We start from the raw sequence: 24,505 nt of genomic DNA, 5'->3' as shown, positions 1-24,505 counted from the left end.
TGATCATAAATAAACAAGTTTAAACCATAAAAAGTGATCAGGTTTTGGACCTTGTCGACTTTTGTGTTGTGATCGGCTTCAGACTGACTTGGCAGAGATGGCCGCCATCTTGTTTTTTCATGGATTAGTGTATTGTGCTCTTACTACCACTGGATGGCACAAAAAGTGTCCTTGAATGAGGACAATGGGTCTAAGTTCAGTAGATTGAAGAAAAAGGTGCAGCAAACCCAAAATGTGATAGACACAGGGCCTCAGGAGGATATTAAAGTCAGTAGCCTATATAGAATCAACAAATCAAGTGTAAAGCATAGCAAAGAAGAAAAGGTCTTTTGAAAAGCTGTTAGTGTTAAACTTATACTGGGTTTTTCTAAACAACACCCAATGTTGGGGAGCAATTTACTACTTGTAGTTCAATTACTAGTTTAACTACAATTTGCAGTTGTTGGAGGACTGTAGGACAGCATTTAGGATTGCAGATTTCTACCTGCTGAAACTTTCTTCTAGTTAGGATTCCCTCAGTGTTCATTGTTGAGGACGTTTCAAAGAGCCAAATTATCAGCAGAGGTCTCTTCCTCTCCAGAACAAACACAGCAGGTGATTAAAATCAGTGAAAACACTGGATAAAGCAGTTTCACATTAAAAATTAGTGTTTCTCCTACACTGTTCAGCATGTCAGAGACAGGCCACCAGCCCAGCACCTGCTAACATGTGCTCAAGTATTTTCTCTTATAGCTTAAGATCTAGACGTTCAGGAGGTTTTTATCAGGAGCTGAATTTTTTGCAGAGGTCTCTTCCTCTCCAAAACAAATGGACCCGGTGAATTAAATTGGTAAAAACACTGAATAAAACAGTTTCTTTTTAAAAATCATCACCTACATTGTGCCGTGTTGGTTCAGTTATACGTCCTGAAACTGTATGCGTTTCCAGTTGTAGCTGAACTGTCTTTTGAAACTAGTATTATGCTCACAAACCACAATTTTTTGAGGAATTAAGATGAAGTTTAATTATTTTTCATTGTAAAGTAAATAAAAGTTTGGTAAACTACAGTTTTAGTGTAGTTTTCCCAACATGGCTGATACCAATATTGAAATTTGACAATTTGATAACTGAAACTAATCATTGTACATAAGCATGCTATTGTTTAGTTTGTTTTGTCATAATGACATAGATGGACATTTTTAACAGAATCCCTTAAATTTGTTATTTACTGTGACAAAGACAAGAAGAACACTTTCTAAGCCGTTTACCATCATATCATAATGTTTTTGTCAGTTTTATGACAAACAAGCAAATACAAGTGATTTGCTTCTTTATTGTCAACTGTCTCAGTTATGAGTGTCAGGTTCTTGTGGAGTGTCAGTCACAGCTGTCGTGGTCTCCTCCAAGTCCCCTGGTTTGCCCTGCAGCAAAAAACAAAAGGGAAAATGCCAGCATCAACCTAAAGTATAGTTTTATATATTTTCAAGAAAGAAATGTGAGTAAATGTGCTGTGTGCCTTCTGACAATAAAAAATCCATCAAGATATAAAAAGGGAGGGATGAGCAGGGAAAATAGCACTTTTAGGTTATATGACAATCCCAAGAGTTATTATGAGGCGTTCCAATTTCATCCATATAGCCTGCTTTATGGGATGTCCTCAAAGAAAGTCAAGTTGCTCTCCCTCACAAGTTCATGGCTCATTATCAAAACAGTACATTTTGGGCGCAGCTCATTGTTTTCCACGCTGATGTAATTTGCATTTACAATTTGAAAGGAGCACATAAACAATCATATTTGGCACAGCTGTAACTCAACAATAAAATAAAACAAAGCTCGACTGACTGATCATGACACGTTCTCACACTTTATACAGTACCTCTAAATATCTTTCAACCCAGTGGATCAGTTGGGTTACTCTGCTGTAGACGCCTGGTTTATTGCGCCGTCCACAGCCCTCTCCCCAGCTCACCACCCCTGCCAGCCTCCAGTCCCCACCGGCTGTCTCACACACCAGGGGTCCACCACTGTCTCCCTTTAAAACAGGACCAAATCATTTAGCCAACATTATACACCAGGTTTTAAACAATGCTTGCACACTTAATGGTGACTGAGGTGATGCAAGTATGACCCGGGTGATCTTTGTAAAGTTAAAAGATAATGTTCATAAACCTTTATCATCCAGGTTTATAGAGATTTTATATCTTTGGGTGTGTACCTGGCAGGAGTCCACTCCTCCCTCCATGGTGCCTGCACAAATCATTCGAGGAGTTAGGTGGATTCCGTAGACGCTCGGGTGGGAGCAGACAGGTTGAGCTATGACCCTGACCTGAGCCTGCCTGAGCTCATCTGACACAAAGCCTGAGAGAACAGAAGAGAAAGGAAGTAAAGTAAGACTAGGCAGGTATTTGGATGTGAGTGTATAAATCATTACACATTTGAAATTATCTGAAATTGTTAAGAGTGGCAGGTTGGGTCAAATTATTTTTAGATCCTCAAAGGGTTTGAGTCAGCCTTGAGGAGCGTAGGATGTATTTGAGAACTTACTTTTGCGCTCCTAATTTGATAATCGGGGTAAATTATTACAGTGAAAAGGGAAACAGAGAGCACAGTCAGAAGGTTTGTGTCAGTGTAACACACCTCCTTCATGAATATATCCCCAGCCCGTGATCCAACAGGCCGCTCCAGGAAGAAAGGACTCCCTCGGACTGGGTAAACAGACGGGTCGCACCCCTCCTGCAAACAACACATCAGATTGTAACATAATCTTAGATTGATAAGCTAAGTAATAAAGACATAAAGGTTATCACACGTATGATAGGAGACTGCATATGCTCATCTTTTTTCTGAGCCAGGTTCCTCTGCATACTAATAAAATGTTGGCCAGTTCTCTTGCTTTGCTTACAAGCATCTTACATTCATATAGAGGATTTTGTCTTTTTGTTTTTTAATTAGGCTTTTAGAAGTGTTATACATAGAGGTAGAAGAATCTGGTTTATTGACAATTAGGTTTTCACATACAGGGATTTGCTTTGGTGTATTTGGACATAACAAACATAATAAGAGAAAATGGAATTAAAAATAACAGCAAGTATTAAAACGATAACAAGAAACCTTGACAATAAAAAAACAATAAAAATATGAAACAATACTCTAAAAAATATTTACAATATATCTAAATTAAAATGAAAGAGCTGTGCAGTTTATAGAAGTGCTAGTTTGTGAAGAAATGTGCAAGAAGAGAGAAATATTGATAGTAGGACTGTATATTTACAGTAAAACTAAATACTCGGCTGTATAAACGTTTGCTAGAACTTAGATGTAATTTAATTTGTATCAAGGTACTTCCCCACAAATTCATATTTCAAAAAAATCCACAATGTGTCATATTTCTAGAAAATTAAGTGTTTATTTGCGCAATACTGGACTGATAGCACATACAATGATGTAAGCACGTGTTTCAACACCAATGGGATGTTCATGGTGTGAAAAATTTGGAAGCTGAATGCTTACTTGGCATTAGCTGCAGGTATTTCACCAGGCACTGTGTCATTTAGTTTTGACAATAACACTGTACTGTGATTTTTTTCCAAGACAGGGATACAATCATTTTTATTTCACAATCATAACAAAGAGAAAACATTAATTAACAGCAAGAGCCAGTGAAGCACACTTGACAGATAACAAGTAACAAGTTGGAATCATGGATTTTAGCTGTAATAGTGTATGTAATAGTAACTCAAACCACAAGATAATTCTGATTAAAACATTTCTTGCCAGTGACGCCAGTTATTTTGTAATTCTATTAATCTGCCCTATAAAGGCTAACCACAGTAACTACGCAAACACTGAAAATGAGAAAAATGGCTCCAGTTTTTTGACTCTCCAGCCAAATGTGTTTTGGTAGAAATGTGGTAATGCACTAATTAAATAGGTATCAGAAAGTATTTCTTCTGCCAAAAAGCCATGATCAGTGATTTGACCTATGGCCCCAAAAATGTACTGCATTTGTTTCACCTTAAATAGCTATATAGGTAAGGGCAAAGTGCAATTACTACAGTTTTGATGTCTTAATCTTTTTCCATATGCTGGAAAACTGTTATCATTTCCTACCAAATTTAATTTGTGCTGGTTTCATTTATCTGTTTTAAAAGTAGTAAAAGAAAATCTGAGGCAACCCTCAAGTATGATTCTGTTGTAATATTCACTTCATCAAGTTTGACACATTATCAATTATTTTGTCACTGGCATCAGTGAATCCCAAATCTACATTAACTGCGGTTTGTCTTGGGTTTTGGTTGGATTTTGTGCCCTGTTTCCTAGGGATGATATTGGTACATCATTGGTATCAGCTGACATTGGCTTTAAAAAATGAATGTATCGATATTGGAATTGTTTATGAGCCGAATAAGTTGTTATATATCGGCATATTGGATATCGGCAAAGAATCCAATATCCTGCATCCACACTATTTTCTCTACAAGACTGAACTAGGAATTCTTGTCACAAGATAGAAAAGATATCCAGAGGTTAAGTTGCAGTTAATGTGGTTAGCCTTTGTTGGGCAGACATGTGAAGACACAACTTATGAAATGTAACATAATAGATTATGTGTTATTTCCTGGCCCTACTGACAGATGGAGCCCTTTCCTTTTACCGTTCATGTCCATGTCAATGATGGTGCGCAGCAGGCCCACGTCATAGTCATTGTTGTATCTGTTGAAGCGAGGGTGGTAGAGGACCTGCAGCGCTCTGTAACGTGTCCCCAGAGAGCTGTCTGCGATGCTGACTGTGTCCACCACCACCAGCCAGTCAGCCACTTCAAGCATGTTGTTCCTGCAGAAACAGCACACACACACACACACACACACACACTCACAGATGTTTGTGGTCTGAGTTAAGTGGCCCCAGTGTGCACGGATCAGTGCTGTCTTTATCTTACTGCGACTGTTTATGATGCTGATGCTGCTTTTCCTCTGATGTTGTCTGGTGTCATACTGCTCAGTGTCAAACAAGAACTGCAGTGGGCCAATAAAATTATTAAAATAAACCCTTTTTTACAGTTTGTGTTATTGACATAAATCACTACGGAATTAGTAGATTAGTGTATATTATAAATTAGTGTGCGACACACACACAAAGACATCTTTTTTGCCCGGGTGCTGAGAACAAAAGAAAAAAAATGTAGTTGTCATTAATGTCTGCCAAGCTTTAAAAGTTCTGCTTTATTAGATAAGAAAAAAATTAATTATTTCCAGCCTAAACTAGCTCTTTGACAGATATGATAAATCAAAACACAGCATTAACACAGTTTCTAAGAGAAAGAAAATGACACTAATAATTCTAAATATGTTACTTTATAATATTACTGCAACATATTATTATACTAACACAAAGTCATTGCACTTATTTTACATATATATGCTTAATAATAAAACTCACTGTCCATTCATACCCAAACTGCACACAGCTTTGGTCAACACGATTTTCCGAGCTACTTAGTTTGAAGTTTGGGCTCAGAATGTCTTTGGTTTGATGACCCAAAATCCGAACTGTATGTTAAAGAGTAGTAAGCAGGTCTTACAGACAGACATGATGTTCTAAATGTGCCCAATGCAATGACTTGGGAAGTGAACTACCCTCACTTTCTCTTGTTCCTGCCCTTGATTTGATTAGATGAGAACATCTAACTGAGAGGAGAGGAGTCTGTCTGTCTTTATGGTTGTCCTTCAATTTCCTCATCAACCATTCATCTGATGCAGCCTGCTGCAGTACTTTTAAGAACAGATGACAAAAGAGACACCAAAGCAAAAACTCAGACATTTCAGGCATCAGTGCTGAACTTTAGAAATGAACACTTTTGTCCTCAGAACACCCTGGTCCCAAACAGCTAGCCGTCAGCAGTAGCTACGTTTGGAGATCTCCTGTCCTGACTTTTGATGAGGCCATAAATGATTGTGTGAACTTTTACACCCAAATGACACATATACTCTGGCATTACTAGGAACTCTAGCAAGTATGTTATGGCAGGTGCATTGCTCTGGACTCAAGGAAGCGCAGTGTCGAGTGTGAAATTGTTGGAGGAGCTTTTCTTGGGAGAAGATAGATAAGATGGGATATTTGCAAAGGGAAACTGCCAAAGACTCAAGAGTTACGATAGCTGAGTTAAGTGAAAGTATATTAGCAGCTTAATATAGTGAATGATAATGGTTTGTTGGACTTCTCTTCAATCAATATTCATTTAAATACAGAAGACCATTTCTTTGGGATAACTTTCTTCCATCTCTACAATCATCATCTACATTATCGTTATTCAAAAAACATCTGAAAAGGACTCTTATTTGCAAAGACTCCTAACACTTCATTGATTTATTTCTAATTTGTTTGTGTGTGTTTTTGTGTGTAAATTGTACATCTTTAACAATATTGTAATACTTCTTAGTTTGGAACTTTTATTCAATTGTGCAATCTTTGTTTTTATCCTTTTCTTTTTATGTATGATTGTTGTTATTTAATAGAGAGGGTATCTTCATTAGCCATTTTTGGCTTCTAACCTCTCCTGCACCATGTTTTAACTTTTAATTTATTTTTCCTATATTTTCTATACATGTATGTGCAACTAAACTAAACTAATCTCATCTAAACTAAACTAAACTAATCGCAACTAAACTAAATTAAACTAAACTAATCTTAACTAAACTAAACTAAACTAAAATAAACTAATCTCAACTAAACTAAACTAAACTACATTAAACTAAACTAAACTAAACTAATCTTAACTAAACTAAACTAAACTACATTAAACTAAACTAAACTAATCTTAACTAAACTAAACTATTCTAAACTAAACTACACTACACTAAACTAAACTAAACTAAACTAAACTAAACTAAACTAAACTAATCTTAACTAAACTAAACTAAACTAAACTAAACTAATCTTAACTAAACTAAACTATTCTAAAATAAACTACATTAAACTAAACTAAACTAATCTTAACTAAACTAAACTAAACTAAACTAATCTTAACTAAACTATTCTAAACTAAGCTACATTAAACTAAACTAAACTAATCTCAACTAAACTAAATTAAACTAAACTAATCGCAACTAAACTAAATTAAACTAATCTCAACTAAACTAAACTAAACTAATCGCAACTAAACTAAACTAATCTCAACTAAACTAAATTAAACTAAACTAATCGCAACTAAACTAAACTAATCGCAACTAAACTAAACTAATCTCAACTAAACTAAATTAAACTAAACTAATCTCAACTAAAGTAATCTCAACTAAACTAAATTAAACTAACCTAACCTAAACTAAACTAAACTAAAATAATGTCAACTAAACTAAACTAAACTAATGTCAACTAAACTAAACTAAACTAAACTAAACTAAACTAAACTAAACTAAACACAGTGATTTTTAAAATAACTGTTGGCTCAATTCTGTTGGCTTAAACAATGGCCCTGTTCTCAACAGGACCATTTTAAACAGCACTGCTCTAGCAGAATTAACTCAGACTTGAACAATACGGTCTTGAGTACAGCCCTCCCCACTGAGGACTGTGGGGTAGCACTGCCCGTTTGTATCTAACTTTGAGCTTCCCCATCTGTCTTACTTTCATTCCCCATGTCCACCTCTTACTCAACAAAGCAGTGAGCTGCAGTGATGACCCAGCGAGGAGAGATGATGGCACCGCCACAGACGTGTTTCCCTCTCCAGTGCATGCTGACCTGCCAGCCCCACTTGTCCTTAGTCGCAAAGGTCCCCCCAACAATACGCCGACCATCACTAATCAGAGCGGGGCAGTCTGGGTGTGAGAAGATGAATAAGATGGGATGTATGCAAAGTGAAGAGAGCCAAAGACAGAGGATATACTCAAGATACAAGGAGAGCTAAAGTCAGTAGAAGTATATGAGCAGCTTAATATAATAAATGACCATGGTAATATTCCAGTTATAAATATTCCATCATAAGGCTATTAACTATTAAAATGAAGGCCGTTACTGCCAGACAGTTGATGGATGTATAATAATCTGCTGTCCAAGATCAATAAGAAGACAATAAAAATGATATTAATATTTTAATCTCCACAGTCCTTAATACATATATATATAAAGAGATTTTTTTTCTACCTGCAGTGATGTTGTCTGTCTGGTTCACTGGATTCTTCGACAGAAGAGGCTGCTGAGTCGGGACACTGCAGTTCCCCTTCACAGCACAGAGAGGAGGAGGCGATTCACCTAACTCAGAGGGGAATACCAGGTACTTGACTGATTTCAAAAGAGAAGAAAAACAGTGACATGACAAGTTGGCTTGAATAGTAAATAATTAAATCACAAAATTGTCACAGAATTCAACTGATCGAAATTCCCAAAACAGATTCCCTGTCTACATTTTTAAAATGACCAGGGACACAAATTTGAACCTCAGCAAATTATTTTGACCCCCCCAAAATGTTCCAAAGACGGTTAAACCACCTGTGGTTTTCCTGATAAATCATTTAAATTCATGCAAGATTCAGGAGAAAGCATCAGAGAGGACAATTAAAATGATGATCAGTACGTTACCTAGAAGAGTAGACGTGATGACCAGTTTGAGGATGACAGGGACGCTCACGATCAGTAGCAACTCCCGAGATGAACATGATTTAGGTCCTGAATCTACAAATATAAATAAACCAGTAAACAAATCTTTAAACCATAAGTATCAAGACTGAGTTAATCATCTGTCCTAATTTTTAGGTCCAGGACTGGGATGCACCAGCTATTTGTAAATCCGTTTAGAGCATTATTTTGTCTTAGTTATACAGCCTATTTTTATGTGGAAAATATGTGTGTTTTGAAGAGTTAACCGGTTAGTACAAATTTAGTGTAGAATGTGTCAAAAAAATCTGATTACTCAGTAAATATTTAGTGATAACTACTTACAGTATCAAACACTTAACTTTACAGCAACGTTTGTTTGAATTTCCAAACAGCACCAAATATACAGCTTCAGCATTAAATGTAAAGTTACACTCACAAACTGCCAAAACATGCACTAGTGTTGAACCTGCAGTAACTGCTTTTTTTGGCCACTTGGGGGTAGTGGAAACAAGTTGTAAACACGAAATAAACATATCATAACCTTTTAAAGAAATAAATTGTATTTTAGCTGCTGAATGCTTCACTATGTTCACCAGCTAGTTACTAAAGCCCCGTTTCCATCAAACACTTTCAGTATGGTACCTTTGAAAGCAAAAGTAACCCTTCAGACATGGTAGCTAGACCCTAGTGTTTCCACTGCAAACAGTGGGTGGGGACTGTTGTCACTGCTCTGTCCAGCACTCATTGTATCTCCTCCTTTATCAGTCTGCACTATCTGAATGACACTCAGACATGCTTTTTTTGAGTGAGGATTGGTATATATGCAAACTGTGACTGGCTGCTTTTTGGTGCCGAGCAGGTAGTGTACAGTGTTAGTTTGTTTTTAGCCTCTTCTGCTGCAAACAGCATCCTGTGGCTGAAACATGGTGAGAGTGAACCAAAGCAGTGCATTCATGAGCCGCTTTACAGCTAAACAATGACCTGAGACTCACTATAAAGCTCTGTTAGTGACTGTTAGTGTAAAATATTGGTTATAGCTAAATACTTCATAATCTGGAATTGCTCATGCGAGACATGAGCAATTCCAGATTATGAAGTCATGAGAGACTATGAGAATAAAACTTTCTATTCATGTGAGTAAGTAAAAATTATTTGTATAGCACATACAAGCACAATTACACTATAAAACACAAAATACAAGGCACAAAATGTATTAACAACACACAACACAGAGCAAAAGAACGCCTGAAAGAAAAGGTCATTTCTCAAAACAAGAGACCGAGCTGGTCAGTCTAGTGTTTAGAGGCATGCTGCCCGAGGTTTTCTGAGCCGACTGTTAAAAGCTTCATCATCAAAAGTCTCCGTTCAGAGGACCTGAGTGAATTGAAGGCAGAACACATCCATAATATGAGGTAAAGCATGAACTGCATGCAATGCCTTGTAATGTTAAAATCAATTTTATGGTTGACTGACAGCCACCTGAGGCGGATGAACGCTGGTGTAACGTCGAGTCTCTCAGTAGTTTCTGATAAAAAGCCTTGTGGCAGCTTTCTGCAGTAGTGCTGGGACCGACGGTGATGTTGTGGTAAATGTTAAAGCGAGTCAAACGTAACCTCTGGGAGGCAATTCATTACTTTATTGCCTAAGAGGTCTTTTCCTTGTATAACTTATATCAGTTTGATGCTAGTGTGACATTGTATACTATGAGTATATGCTGTAACAATGTACCAAACTAAAAAAAAAAAAAAAGTGTGATAAACATTATTCCTTAAATGGAAATTGAGGATAAGCTGATAAGCTGGGTTTATCCTCCCTGTGCCAACAAGGTGGAGCATTTAATTATTTATCGTTCTTTAAATCATGAGGAGACAAACAGATCGGATTAGGGCAGAGTTTGAAGGAAAAAGAATAAGCTAAGAACTGCCTAACATGCTGCATGCTTCTCTGATTATAGGTAAAACTGTCCATGTGGCTGACATAGCATTGGTAAAAAGCACAGTTAAAGTGACATATGATACACCTGAGGGTAATTAATATAATAGGTCAAAGAATAGACCTCTGGGAAAATGTTTCATCACTTTATTCAACAGACAATCAATCTGTTAGTTGCAATCCATAGGACGGTGTGAGAAATCCATCACCAAGAATCCTTTAAAAGATGCTGTGGCCAATAGCATCAAAGGCCAGTCTGAGGTCGGATAGCAATGAAATAGATTGCACACCAGCACTCTGCATTATAGTGTTATTACTGGAGCTGTGAACAACTTCCTCAGCACTTTGGCGAAGCTCTGAGAAACTCTGTTATTGTATCTATCTCGTCTGAGAGCTGATAAGAAACCGCTTTGATAGACGGGGGAATAGGAGTCAGGAACGTACGGGTGACTCTGTAATGGGTCAACGCTGCTGTCTAGGGAGAGGCTGAGAAATAGCTCATATGGAGAAATCACAGACATTTCCAAACGGGGGAGAGAACATTGCGTAATAGAAACAATCCTACAGGGAACATGATTTATATCTTTAAGTGAAAATGCTGGTAAGACACTTGTGTGTCTAGTGTTTCAAGTGAAGCTTGTATTGGACATTGTATCAGTAAGACCTTGACAGGAGATGGAGTAGAAGTGTCTCTAACACCTTTGAAGAACTGGCAGAGCAGATAATCACTGCATGAGGTGAAATCTTGGGCCAAATCTTTGCCGTTTATTAACATGACCACAGAGGATGCAAACACCTTGTACGTCATCACTTAAAAATACAAGAGTGGATTTTAAGGGCCTTTCTGTGCAGACAAAGAACCTGAGAGTGTGTTTAATGTTCATCTCCTCAGCAACATAGTCACCTCATGTCGTTTACTTTCTGATCTATTCCATACCCAGGCTCCTGGCTTTGAATCTGCTGTTTTTTTTTGTTTTAAGATATACATTGAATAATTTATTCAAAGGGATTCATTATATGTGGCACAGATCAGATTTTCAGCGGAGTGTAAATCAATAATGTGACTGCTTTCATTTGGTTACATGGCTAAAGAAGCGAGCAGATATCTGAGTATTACAGATGGAGAAGGTTATTATTTTGATGTAAAGGTAACACTGATATGACGAAGGGTCTGCAACAAAGCTGTAAGGCAAGGGCATCTGACTTTAGCACGTTAGCATGTGCTAATTAGCACTAAAGATAAACAACAGCTGTGATTTTATTAGTTTTGCAGGTATTTGGTCATAAATCTACGCACGATAAATTAAAATTTTAACCTGACAATGGCCCTCTATAAAAAGTCAGGAGATCATAATTTATTCATCCTGAGGGGAACATGTCTTTGCCAATTTTGATCCAACAGATGTCGAGACATTTCATTTGAAATCATAAATGCCAACCTGATAGTGGCACAAGAGGAAAAGTCCAAGGATCACTACAGTCAGTAGGATTAAGCTCCAGTTAGTCACCTCCATAAAGAAATGCTTTTCCCAGTTAGGTGTGAAAGAACTTTACTGACCTGCACAGAGCCCCGACCTCCACACATGAGAATGTTTTCAATCTTCTCATCTAACTATCTAAATAAGTGTATTTCCTAAAATGTCAAACATTTCCTTCAAGAATTATTTTAATTAGAACTAAGCTGCAAAACCAAATGTGTTGAACAATAGTGTTTGTAGAAATGTGTGGTGTACAAACACAGTTCAAAAATTGTCACTTTATTAAAGCTGGGGATGGCTGAAATCTACCGTCTCACTATCCACCGCTGTGGACTGTGTCCTTATGAGGAGAGCTAGCAGCAGCTTGGGAGACAGACCTTCAGTTGGCAGCTGTAGTGGCTCAGATTCGACCAGCGCAACCCCTCACTGCCGGGTGTCACAGTGGGCTGGTGGTCAACAGCAGCACCTGGCCCAAACTGTGTAAAGGCAGCAACAGAAAGTTTGCTGATTCGGCGGAGAGTACGGCTGTTGTCCAGTCCCCACGAGTTGGGGTTTTCTGTGCTGGTTGTATTTGTGTTGCTACAGTTGCTGACTGCGTGTCCGTCTCTGAAGCTGCTGCCAGCCCTTCTCCTGGAAAGTTGGTCTGTAGCAGGAGGGAGTGAAGCTGAGGTTCACGCTCATGTTAGCAACATTAACATGGACTTGAAGCCTTTAGCTCCGGATAGCAGAAGGCTTAACTATCAGCAAAATTTCCTCTCCATCTATGAAATACTTGCCTGATATTGGATATTATATGGATATGGTGTCACTCATGTGTACAATGTGTTTCAGTCATGCTTGGTGTTGGTTTAAAGCAGAGTTCATATCAGACCCGATGAAACCTCTACATCAAATCAACACCTGTAATTATTACCATACCTGGCTCTTCGTCTGGGAGATCTTTGGGTAACATAAGACCTACTGATCCCTCCTCCAGTGGGCCTCCATCTGACGGTTTCCTCTGCTGAACTTCATGGGGATTATCGTCACGAGGAAGTGATGAAGTTGTGTTTTTTTGATCCTGGGCCTCTGAGGAACCAGAGGGAGAAGAGGAAGTTCCTGGAAGTTGAGGCTCTGATGTTACTTCATAAAAAGATGGAGGCTCTGGGTATAAGTTTCCATTGGCTGGTGGTTTATAATGAGGCACAAGTGTGAGCACTGTAGAAGGGACCAGAGACGATACGCTCAATACTTCACGACTGACTGGACTTTGAAAAGATGTTGATGACCAGTGCTCAAGGGATGGATAGACTGACGCAACAACTAGCCGCTGTGCATCAGAGGCGGCAGTGCTGCCTGCCTGGACCTGCAAATCCATACTAGTAAAATCGCTGGTGGCTAAATACAATGTATGTTTAAAAGTTCATGCCCTTTGGCTTGATAGTGTGAGGCTTACGTGAGCATACGTGTTTTGGTCTGGATAAGATCTGCTGGATGTCAGACATGGCTGAGCTAAGAAGAGGGACACAGACATGGAAGGAAACCCTGAAACCTCAACAGAGTCCTGCAAAAGAAACAAAAGCAACAATAGATTATGAGCTTGGAACAAAAATTCGTGCACTTGATTATCTCACATTACTCAAAAAAGATTTCTATGAATTGCTTCTTCTGTAGCAAATATCAGATTGGATCTTGTTAATTAAACTTGCTGGAATTATAAGACAGCATTACGATGGTTTTCCCAAAGGAAACTGAAAGTCTGGCTTGGATAACATTTCAGAGAAAAAGCTTGCTCTTCATAAAATACTGATGAAAAAATGAAACTCATGAGCAAACACAAAATAAGTTCACAAAAAGCACTCTTAGAAGAATACTGATTAAATTGCTCAAGCTGCTTTATCGATAACTAAATTGAAAAAAGCACAAATGTGATGGCACACATTGGGCCTCATTCACCAGTATCTTCCCAAGTTTTTCTTAATTTTTTTTCTTGACAAAGGTCCTACGAATACTGTGTCAGATTCATGACGTGTTCATAAACGACACACCTGTGTTCTTAAAATGTTGAATCCCCTTGTCCTTTTAAAATGAGAGCACATGCTAGTCGATCCTAATTAGCGCAAGTAAACACCCCGCTTATCCACACACAAAAGAGCATTAGACTGTAGGCAGGGACGTGCGCACACACACGAACCGAAAAGAAAAGGTAAGAAAATTAATCAGGAATGCCCAAACAAAAATCTAACGAGGATGGAGCACCAGAATCCAGATGAAAAAAAATCCCTCAATAGCTTTAAAGTGGAGGCACTTCTGCAGGAAGAAACCATCAAACAAGCTGTCACGTTTAGAAGCATCAGTGGTGGATGTAAAATAACATGCAGAAAAAAAAGGGAAGATTCGATCTCAAATCTGAGCCCAGTTAAAATATTGCCAAACACAGACAAGTGATGTGGACCACTGAAGCCTTGCTCTCATCACTCTCAAATAAATCTACATACTAGTGAAGGATGCGTTCCCTCCTCTGAGCATGATCTGCAGCGTGTTGCATCAACAGTAAATATGCCGTTGTGTGAGCAGACCTAGGGTGCAGACATTGGCCTACTCTGGGCTTATGAATAGCGCAATCAATCATCAATAATCGCTGGCAACCGGTGGCTTAGTAGGTAGAGCAGGCTTCCCATATACAAAGGCAATGTCCTTGCCACAGCGGCCATAGGCACAATTCCAGCCTGTGGCCCCCTGCTGCATGCCATCCAACCCCCCAACACCCAAAACCATCCTGGCAAATAAAGGCAAAAAATAAAATTATGATGTAAAAAAAAAAAATTGATTATTGGATTTTATGGTTCCTCTTTACCATAACTGATGCAAAGTTTTTGTGTTAAAGCGTAGTGTTTATTTATTTATTCCTGTAACTCAAATCCTATAATATTATACAATTGTAGAATTGAAGAAGAACACATCCTTTTTTGGAAGTGCATCTATTCAGTTCTCCCCTAAGAGCAAATACAAAAACAGTGAATTTGAGAATCTTTGTGAAAACAGTGTAAGTAGGTTTGAAGAAATGTCTTCTGAGGAACAGTTGGTGAATGAGACCCATTGTTTGTTCAATATACAGCACTCTCCGTGACGGGCTCACATCTTCACATCTCATCATAACAGTGTTCTGTAAACATGTTTTCATGTGCTCTCACCTGAATGTCAGCCGAACAGATTTACACTTGTCAGCCTCATTTGTATGCAGGGGGTTATTCATCCGAGTGCGTCTCCTCCACTTATTAAAGCAGCTCTGTACCACTGTGGGGAAAGAAAGCATCACTGCCACACTGTCAGTGATAAGACACGGATGGCGCCCGCCTGCTCTGCAGCATCTTTAATCCAAAGACATGTATTCCATTACTGTGGATCCATCATCTTCAGATGGCAAACGTTTCTGCAGTTTGTCACCCTCTTCTCTTATGATTCTACCGTTGTCCTCCTCCTCTCTTCAGTTACCACTTAATCCTTTCATTGTGTCACCCCCTTCTTCATCTTCCTCCTCCTTCCATTCTGCTCTTCTTCCCTCTCCAACTTAATCTTTCTCCTCTGGTCAGAACAGGCGCAGCTGCAGCAGTCAGGTCAGTAACGGATACATGCACTCTTGTCATCGGGCTTCTATGAAATATGCATGGGGATAATTGTGAGCTTGGGTCAGAGTTTAACAACAGAGGGTAATGTACACCACACCAATGACTTGCTCCCACTCACAAGTACTGAGGAACATAATGGCAGCACGGACAGACACACATTCACACAGTCAAGGAGTTGAATTTCTCATAGCTGAAAGATATGTATCCAATAATCATACTGCTATTATGAATCTGAAAAGGCGTAGTGTGTTTCTGTGTGTGTGTGTGTTTCTGTGTGTGTGTGTGTGTGTGTGTGTGTGTGTGTGTGTGTCCAGTCTTCTCAAGGGTATTTTGTTCATCCTATCACGTTACTGCCTCAGACGGTGCGAGGTGCTGGCCGCAATGAGGAGCCCCAGTTGGGGTGTTACTCAGCATCTTCTAGGTTACACTGCGAGTTCATTTCAGAGAGAACATGGGGGAGGAGACGTGACTCCATCACCTGAGGGAAGATATGTCAGAGAGTCTGCAGCAGGGTAAACATGGTGCAAAACACATTTTACAAAACAAACTGACAACATTTCGCAGCGGTGCCTGGATAGCGTGACGTGTGTGGTTGTGCTGCTGCCGTGGTCCTGCCAGATGCCTCCTGCTGCTGCTGCTGTCATCATTAGTCATTAGTCATACTTCTACTGTTATTATACACATATGATTATTATCACACATGTATACTGCCAGATACTAATATATACTTTCAACATATTGTACCACAGTAGCCAGAACTATAACTATAATATTATTACTTTCATTAATGTTGTTGTAAGCTACTGTCATTACCTGCATCTCTCTCTCTCTCTCTCTCTCTCTCTCTCTCTCTGTCTCATTGTGTCATGCGGATTACTGTTAATTTATTATGCTGATCTGTTCTGTACGACATCTATTGCACGTCTGTTCATCCTGGAAGAGGGATCCCTCCTCAGTTGCTCTTCCTGAGGTTTCTACCATTTTTTTTTCCCCCATTAAAGGGTTTTTTGGGGAGTTTTTCCTTATCCGCTGTGAGGGTCCAAAGGACAGAGGGATGTCGTATGCTGTAAAGCCCTGTGAGGCAAATTGTGATTTGTGATATTGGGCTTTATAAATAAAATTGATTGACTGAATGATTGAACATTTTTAAAAATAAATAAATAAACAAGAAATAACTGCAGGGGCGGCACGGTGATGTGGTGGTTAGCACTGTCACCTCACAGCAAGAGGGTTGCCGGTTCGATCCCGGGTGTGGGAGCCCTTCTGTGTGGAGTTTGCATGTTCTCCCCGTGTCAGCGTGGGTTCTCTCCGGGCACTCCGGCTTCCTTCCACAGTCCAAAGACATGCAGATTAAGGACTAGGTTAATTGGTGACTCTAAATTGTCCATAGGTGTGAATGTGAGTGTGAATGGTTGTCTGTCTCTATGTGTCTGCCCTGTGATAGTCTGGCGACCTGTCCAGGGTGTACCCTGCCTCTCGCCCGATGTCAGCTGGGATAGGCTCCAGCCCCCCCGTGACCCTCAAGAGGATGAAGCAGTTAGAAGATGAATGGATGAATGAATTAACTGCAGGTGACCCATGAAATTAATAAGCCAAAAAAAACAACAACAAAACAACCTAATCGTTTCCTGAAACTACAATAAAATATGTGAAACAAATAATTAAAACAAAAACATTTTATTAAAACAAACAAAAAAAAACAGTCAGGCTTTTAATTATATGAATATCTCTGAAATCATTTGATAGAAAACCTTTAAACTTTACTTTTGGTGACCTCCAAATTGCATTGCTGCTTTTTGCAGATGATGTGGTTCTGTTGGTTTCATCACACCATGACCTCCAGCAAACACTGGGGTGGTTTGTAGCCAGGTTTGAAGCAGTCAGGATGAGAATCAGCACCTCCAAATCTGAGGCCAAGGCTCTCTGCTTGAAACCAATGGATAGCCCCCTCTGGGTTGGGAGAAAGTTACTGCCTCAAGTGTGGGAATTCAAGTATCTTGTGGTCTTGTTCACGAGTGAGGGTAGAATGGAGCGTGAGATGGATCAGCAGTTTGGTCCGGCTTCTGCAGTGATGCGGGCGCAGTGCCGGACCGTTGTGGTGAAGAGGGAGCTGAGCCGGAAGGCAAAGCTTTTGATTTACTGGTCCATCTACGTCCCAGCCCTCACCTATGGTCATGAGCTCTGGGTAGTGACCGCAAGAATGAGATCACGGATACAGGCGGCTGAAATGGGTTTCCTCCATGGGGTGGCTGGGCTCAGCCTTAGAGATAGGGTAAGGAGCTGGGACATACAGAGGGAGCTCGGAGTAGAGCCACTGCTCCTTCACATTGAAAGGGGTCAGTTGAAGTGGTTCAGGCATCTGATCAGGATGCCTCCTGTTAGAGGGCACATCCCACTGGTAGGAAGCCCCAGGGCAGACCCAGAACACACTGGAGGCATTACATATCTCATCTGGCCTGGGAACGCCTTGGGGTCCTCCAGGAGGAGCTGGAAAACATTGCTGGGGGGAGACATTTGGGTTGCTTTGGTTTGCCTGCTGCCCCTGAGACCTGGCCCCAGATAAGCGGATGAAAATGGATGGATGGATGAACTAAACGACTATCATTAGTCACTTAGTATAGGGAGCTTTTGTGGTCAGTAATCAAAGTGACAAATTAGAAGTCTGACCTGATGATGACGGCACTAGAGGTTATCACCAAAGTTAAGGCAGTTCATCCTGAGGGGAACATAAATGTTTGTAACAAATTTCATGGCAATCCATCCAATGATTGTTGAGACATTTCAGTCAAAATAAAAAATTAACAATCACGGAAAAGTCAGGGAAACACCACAGTCAGTAGGATTCATCCTGAGGGGAACATTAGTATATTTCAGTCTGGAAAAATATTGGTGGACTAATCAAGTGAAACACCGACATTGCCGGCCACAGAGTTATGCCACAAGCGTAAAAATTAAACTCACAACAAACCAACATTTCTTCTCTTGTGAGATGTTTATTGTTTTCTGTTTCAGAAATGTGTTTTTATGAAATGTTCAGGTTTTATTTAGCCGTGTAAAATCTTATTAGTTTTCTATTTCCTCGAAGTCACAGTGTTTTCACCCTGTACTAAATCTTCTCCTGAGCTGCTGTTGTGTTATTTTTGTAATTTACTCAACTGTGTTTTTACTTATTTTTTGTGCAGTATAGGGCTACATCTATAATATAGCTACACAAACGTTGTGCTTAAAATGTGTGGGTATAGCTGACTTGTTGTTTATAACATGAGCACAGAGTTGCACCCTCCCCAGCTGCACATGACAATGACTGACTGAATGAATAAATAAATAAAGCGTGCAGGCTTCATTTGCTCCCATATTGGTGTCAGGGTCCTTGTTTACTCCAATCAGGCTGACTGGCAACCCGCATCAATCTGAACTCCTCAGATACACAGCTCTGCCAGTTTCCCCTCTCTGTGGTATCAGCTGGGAGAGGAGCCCCTCGCTCAGGGTTTTCACAGCAGCCCCTGAGGAGCTGCGGCACTTGCTGCTTAATAGCATTTGTTTTATTCTGTGCAGACAGGCACTTCAGTGGGATTTACTGACAGGACAGCAGAGTTACTGACAGGAAGCTGCTGTTACTCACAGTAAACTACACTTTTACATCCTGTGATAGTCAAACTCTCATGTAAACACTGTAATAACATCTGTCACAGAATGCCACCAACATTTTCCCTTTCACTTACATGGTGAAAGAGATGCCTGTAAATTGATGGATACATTTTTTGAGCATCACAACCTTTGAGAAATGACTTGTTTCACGATCAGAATTTGATCCAGCTCATCTCTAGCGCGCCTGCTCTATGAGCCACACAGTGCAGAAGTATTGCTGATCATCTGGGTGATTTTTTATGTGGCAGTTGAATTTTTTTGGCCTCATGTGCCACTATGCAAATTTTATAGGTATGAGCTGGGCCTCATATTCAGCACTGTATTTAGTTCTCTTTATGCATCTATGACGCAATGATGGTACGTCATGACTGTAACGTTACTTAATACAACCCCCAAGAGTAACCCCCTTTTTTATAAATATATTCCATATTTTGAGATTTTTTTTCTCATTTTTGGCATTTTTAGTTTTTTTTTTTTTTTTTTAAATTTGTAACATTATAAATGTGGACTTTTACAAAGAAAGGCTTCACTCATTTTCACAAAAGGATATAAAAAAATGGATAAATTAAATTAGATAAAATGTTGTAGTTAAGACCTCACAAATTTAAGACTATTTAATGACTTTTAAAGCCTTACTGTTGTAACACTGAATTTAAAATATTATAAGACTTTTTAAGGACCTGTAGACACCCTGGTAAACGAGAGAAGACTCAAAAATATTCAGAGAATCATCTCAAGTGCAATTTGGTTTTATACAGTGTATGTAGCAAGGGATCCCTGCACCGACTGTCTTTCAGCTAACGGGTCCTTGGCCTAAAAACATTGTAGACTCTGGCAATAAACCAACTTTGCACCAGTGTTCAGTGTCAGGGTGTTCAATAAATAAGAAAACAAGATACTTCAGAGGCCAAAGAATGTGTTAAATATTCAACACAACTTGCCTAAATCTTTTCGAAATTATTCAAATGATAGGTCAACACACACACACACACACACACACACACACACCTACCGACACACCATCTTACTCTATAATGACGAAAACTCTGTCTGTGGGTGTGTCTGTGTGTCTGTTCCACGTTTTTCTCCTCACTGACTTGGTCAATCCATGTGAAATTTGGCACAGTGGTAGAGGGTCACGGGAGGATGCGAATGAAGCAATATTACATCAATTGGCCAAAAGGGGGGGCGCTATAGCAACCGACTGAAATTGCAAACTTTGAATGGACATATCTCATGCCCCGTATGTTGTAGAGACATGAAACTTTGCACAGAGATGCCTCTCCTCACGAGGAACAAATTTATCCAAGAACCCATAACTTCCGGTTTATATAGATTTTCCGCCATTTTGAATTTTTTGAAAAACACTTAAAATCGATCTCTTCCTAGGAAGTTTGACCGATCTGTATGAAACTCTGTGAACATACGCTAGGGACCAATATCTAAAGTTCCCTCTTGGGAAAAGTTGGAAAACTTTCTAAATCTAAGCTTCTATAAGGCAATGAATATTGCAGAGGGCGTGGCTCATCACATAAAGGTGTATAACATCTCAAGGGTTTCACCGATCACCACGCAACTTTGTAGGCATATGACCACACATAATCTGAGGGGACCCCTCCATTATTGACCCCATCAAACAAAATGGGGGCGCTAGAGAGCTAATTTCTTATCTCGGCCGAACCGCCATATCGATTTTTACTAAACTTGGTAGATATGTAGAACAGGACGCTTCAAGTTGACAGAAGAAATTTAACTCTAATTGGCAACTGGGTGGCGCTATAACAACAGAAAAATACTTAAACCTGGCTAAAATGCGACTGATCGCTGTATGACTGAATGTTTGTGTCTAATTTTTGGTATGACGAAGTCATGGTATGGTATGCTGTACATAATCACAGAAACTGTCAGTCAGTCATTCTGTCTGTCCCACGTTTTTCTTTTTTTTTTTTTTTAAAGATATTTTTTGGGCGTGTTAGCCTTTCATTGATAGGACAGCTTAAGCGTGAAGGGGGGAGAAAGAGAGGGAAGGACATGCAGCAAAGGGCCACAGGCTGGAGTCGAACCTGGGGCGCTGTGGCAACAGCCTTGTACATGGGGCGCCTGCTCTACCACTAAGCCACCGACGCCCCTGTCCCATGTTTTTCTACTCACTGACGTGGTCAGTCTATGTGAAACTGCAAATAGGCATTGAGGATTGGCATAGGTAGAAGGTGACAAAGCTACCAGTGGGTATGGACCAGTCTTAGAAGATTATCAAAAACAGGGAAAAAGCCCATGGCAAAATTTTTATCGTATTGATAGCCGGGATGATGAAGGCTTTAAAGCAAGTCTTATCTGAGATGCTGAGTGTTCCTGTCTGAATACTAACTTTACACAAGTCCTTGGACAATGTCCACAGTATCAGCTCCAGACATTGATTCATGCATTACATTTGTTCTGTTCTACTTATTTAATTTTATTTCACTAAAAACACAGAGTATACTAAGCACCGTGGGTAAAGAAAAAATCATTTTGGATAAATAAAATGAGCAAAATTAACAAAATAAGCAATGAAAGAAAATGTTTATTATTATTAGTGGTTTGTACAATACTTGTGATGCCTCCTCTCAGTCTGTAAAATTATTTACAACACCAAATTCCACATGTATGCACACTTATTGAAAGCAAAAAGTGGACACATTAAATGAAATGAGCACCCTCTTCACTGTCTGCTGATGCTGTATGTTCGCTTAATAACCAAATCAATAATTCTTTCTTTATGTAACTTCAGGTTTTCAAAGAGTGTGAAAAAGGATCGAGCCATGGCTATGAGAGCTCTCCCAGTCCTCTGAGAAAGACGAGCACATGTGAACAAATAACAAGATGCTGTTTGCGATCACAGTAAAATACAGTAAAATACAACAGCAGAAGTCTGACACAGCAAGTATTGGAAAAACAGTCACGTCTTAGGGAGTCTGTCAGTCTGGATGCTGCGGAGAGATCAGTCCTCACATATATTCCCCTCTCAGACTGTATGTACAACACAGTGGGTGTCTTCCATAAATGTCTCCAGTCTTGGTTCTGTGCTCGCAGCTGTCTTTTACTTGTCACACACTCTCTCATTGTGATTGTCTGGTTCTGTCTTAGCCTGTCTTTATTCCCTCTGTATGCCATGTTTACTGTCTTCAGTCTCGTCTAGACTGCCGGTTACATTTCTCTCGTCTTTAATTTCCCAGGAAGCTTTTACCACTAACTCATCATTCATCCAATCTATTGCCCCACCCTCCCTCCTTCCTGTGTACCAAAACTGACAACTACTTCTTCTCTCCTTGTTTTTCTCACCTCGCATCTCAAACCAACGTCTGGCTTCTTTTTTTTTTCCCTTGACAGTTGTTGCCTCTCATTTCTCCAGCTCTCAGCAGTGCAGGATCTTGATGAAGGCTTTGCGAAACTCGATGTTGAAAGTGGTGTAGATGACAGGGTTGACAGCACTGTTGAGGTATCCAAGCCAGGTGACGGCGCTGTACAGTGAGGGCGAGATACAGCAGCTCCTGCAGTGGGCCTTCAGCACATGGGTCAGGAAGAAAGGCAGCCAGCAGATGATGAACACACCTTAGAAACAGGGACAGGAAAGGAATGTTGGCATTGTACATTTGTGCAAACCACGAATACAGTACATTTGTATATTTCATATATCATATCAATGTTTCTTAAGTCATGTAGTATATGAGCTGGCTTTGTCAAGTGGAGGAAGAGGGGATGATCGATGGCGTGATACTTAGGCAAGACAGCTGCTAAGCTGCAGACCACTGTTTAAGACCAGCAAACAACAAACTGCTAGTTTTCAGGGACCCATCACTGTTTTGCCACCAGGGATGGTGCCACAAAAAGCGGTTGTTTTTACGGGGAGATAGCTGCATATTCTGCCGGGATAGTGCCACAAAAATCAGTTGGTTTTATTACCGACATCGCTGAATTTCCTGCTGGAAAAGTGCAACGGAAAACAACTGTTTTTTTGTTACCGAGACACCTCTGCCTTTTCTGCCGGGATGGGCCCATGTTTATACCAAGATGCTTTCTAGACATCGTGATTTCCCAAAACTGAATACATACCACACATATCAACACAAAACTGCTTTGCTAGCTCAATCATGTTGTAACTAAGATATCCGCTGGAAAAAATATTTTTTTCACGGGCCATTTAGTGAGTTTTTTTACATGGCGGCGGAAGCTATATGAACGAGCTAACCCTCGTCTGCTGAGTTTTAAAAATGCCGGCTCTTTTGTTGCTTTCTGTTGACATCACATCCTGCCTTGAGTATATCCAATCAGCAGCAAGTAAATCCCAAGCCCCAGCCAGGAGTCTTTCGGGGGCGTTCTGAGTACCTACCCCGAGGCAGGGACTTGTTTAGCCCCCGTAAAAGTTCCGGAACTCTGTCCTTCGGGGGTGGTTCCTGCGGTGGAGACACGCACCAACGGCCCCGGCCCCGTAAAATTACCCCGAAGTTCCTGCGGTGGAAACGGGCATATTGCTGCGTCTCCTGTCAGGATAGTGCCACAAAAAGCGGTTGTTTTTGTACCGAGACAACTCTGCATTTCCTGTCGGGACTGTGCCACCAAAACTGGGATTTTTCTTTCTTTTCTTTTTTTTTGACCTAATACAATTTTTACATAGCTCATATAGTACAGTATTTTGATCACTGTGCAAAGTTTTCAGCTGCCGTAACATCTGTTGAAGTGTGTTCAAGTGTGATAAGATGTACCTGAGATTCAAACGAAAGAAAGAAAGAAAATAATATACAATTCATAATGACAACTAAATAAATGTGTATATGTCTACATACAAACATACCTGATTGACTACATGTACACTCATGAGTAAAAAGAGAACAAAAATTATTTTGGTCTTTGCATCGTCAGTGCATATGTGATTTGTTCCATCTCATACAGTTCCCATATTTTTTTAATCCAGATGTTGTACACTGGAGGTTCAGGATTCAACCATCTCATTGTGATACATTTAACTGCAGTCCACAAGAGGATTTGTAATAGATACATTTTTGCCCTCCCCTCTAATCCTTAAGGGATCGCTCCGAGGAGAATCACCCTTGGATCTTTGGGGATATTTTGACGGAACCAAAACTGGGTATTTAGAAACAAAACATGATCTTTTTTGTGCCTAAACATAACCATAAACATAAACATATAGCACTGCTGATAAGTTTTAACATAGTTTCAATGTATTTGTTATATAATCACACACAAATGCAATACATCTGGGGTTTGCA

General features: G+C 39.8%; 2 protein-coding genes across 3 annotated transcripts in view; both read right to left on the bottom strand.

The window, feature by feature from the left end:
- Positions 1-1,085: 1,085 nt before the first annotated feature.
- Positions 1,086-15,571, bottom strand: LOC117266319 (transmembrane protease serine 11D). The gene is made up of 10 exons (XM_033641454.2): positions 15,156-15,571; positions 12,901-13,525; positions 8,555-8,647; positions 8,120-8,257; positions 7,629-7,794; positions 4,634-4,812; positions 2,617-2,712; positions 2,195-2,337; positions 1,856-2,011; positions 1,086-1,400 (listed from the first exon to the last, which is right to left on the bottom strand). Exons 2-10 carry the CDS (start codon positions 13,337-13,339, stop codon positions 1,326-1,328), a joined length of 1,485 nt encoding a protein of 494 aa, XP_033497345.2. The 5' UTR covers positions 13,340-13,525; positions 15,156-15,571; the 3' UTR covers positions 1,086-1,325.
- Positions 15,572-21,787: 6,216 nt separating this feature from the next.
- drd2l (dopamine receptor D2 like) overlaps positions 21,788-24,505 on the bottom strand; it is a 45,921-nt gene continuing 43,203 nt past the window's right edge. For both annotated transcript variants that reach the window (XM_078171751.1, XM_033640105.2), the window contains exon 8: positions 21,788-22,829. In XM_078171751.1, coding sequence (XP_078027877.1) covers positions 22,633-22,829 — 197 coding nt within the window. In that variant the 3' untranslated portion in view covers positions 21,788-22,632. The remainder of the gene's footprint in view (positions 22,830-24,505) is intronic.

This window comes from Epinephelus lanceolatus, chromosome 10 (genome assembly GCF_041903045.1).
Source record: "Epinephelus lanceolatus isolate andai-2023 chromosome 10, ASM4190304v1, whole genome shotgun sequence".
Taxonomy (NCBI): domain Eukaryota; kingdom Metazoa; phylum Chordata; class Actinopteri; order Perciformes; family Serranidae; genus Epinephelus; species Epinephelus lanceolatus.
The sequence above is the reverse complement of the archived record's forward strand: the minus strand, read 5'-3'. Positions and strand labels throughout refer to the sequence as shown.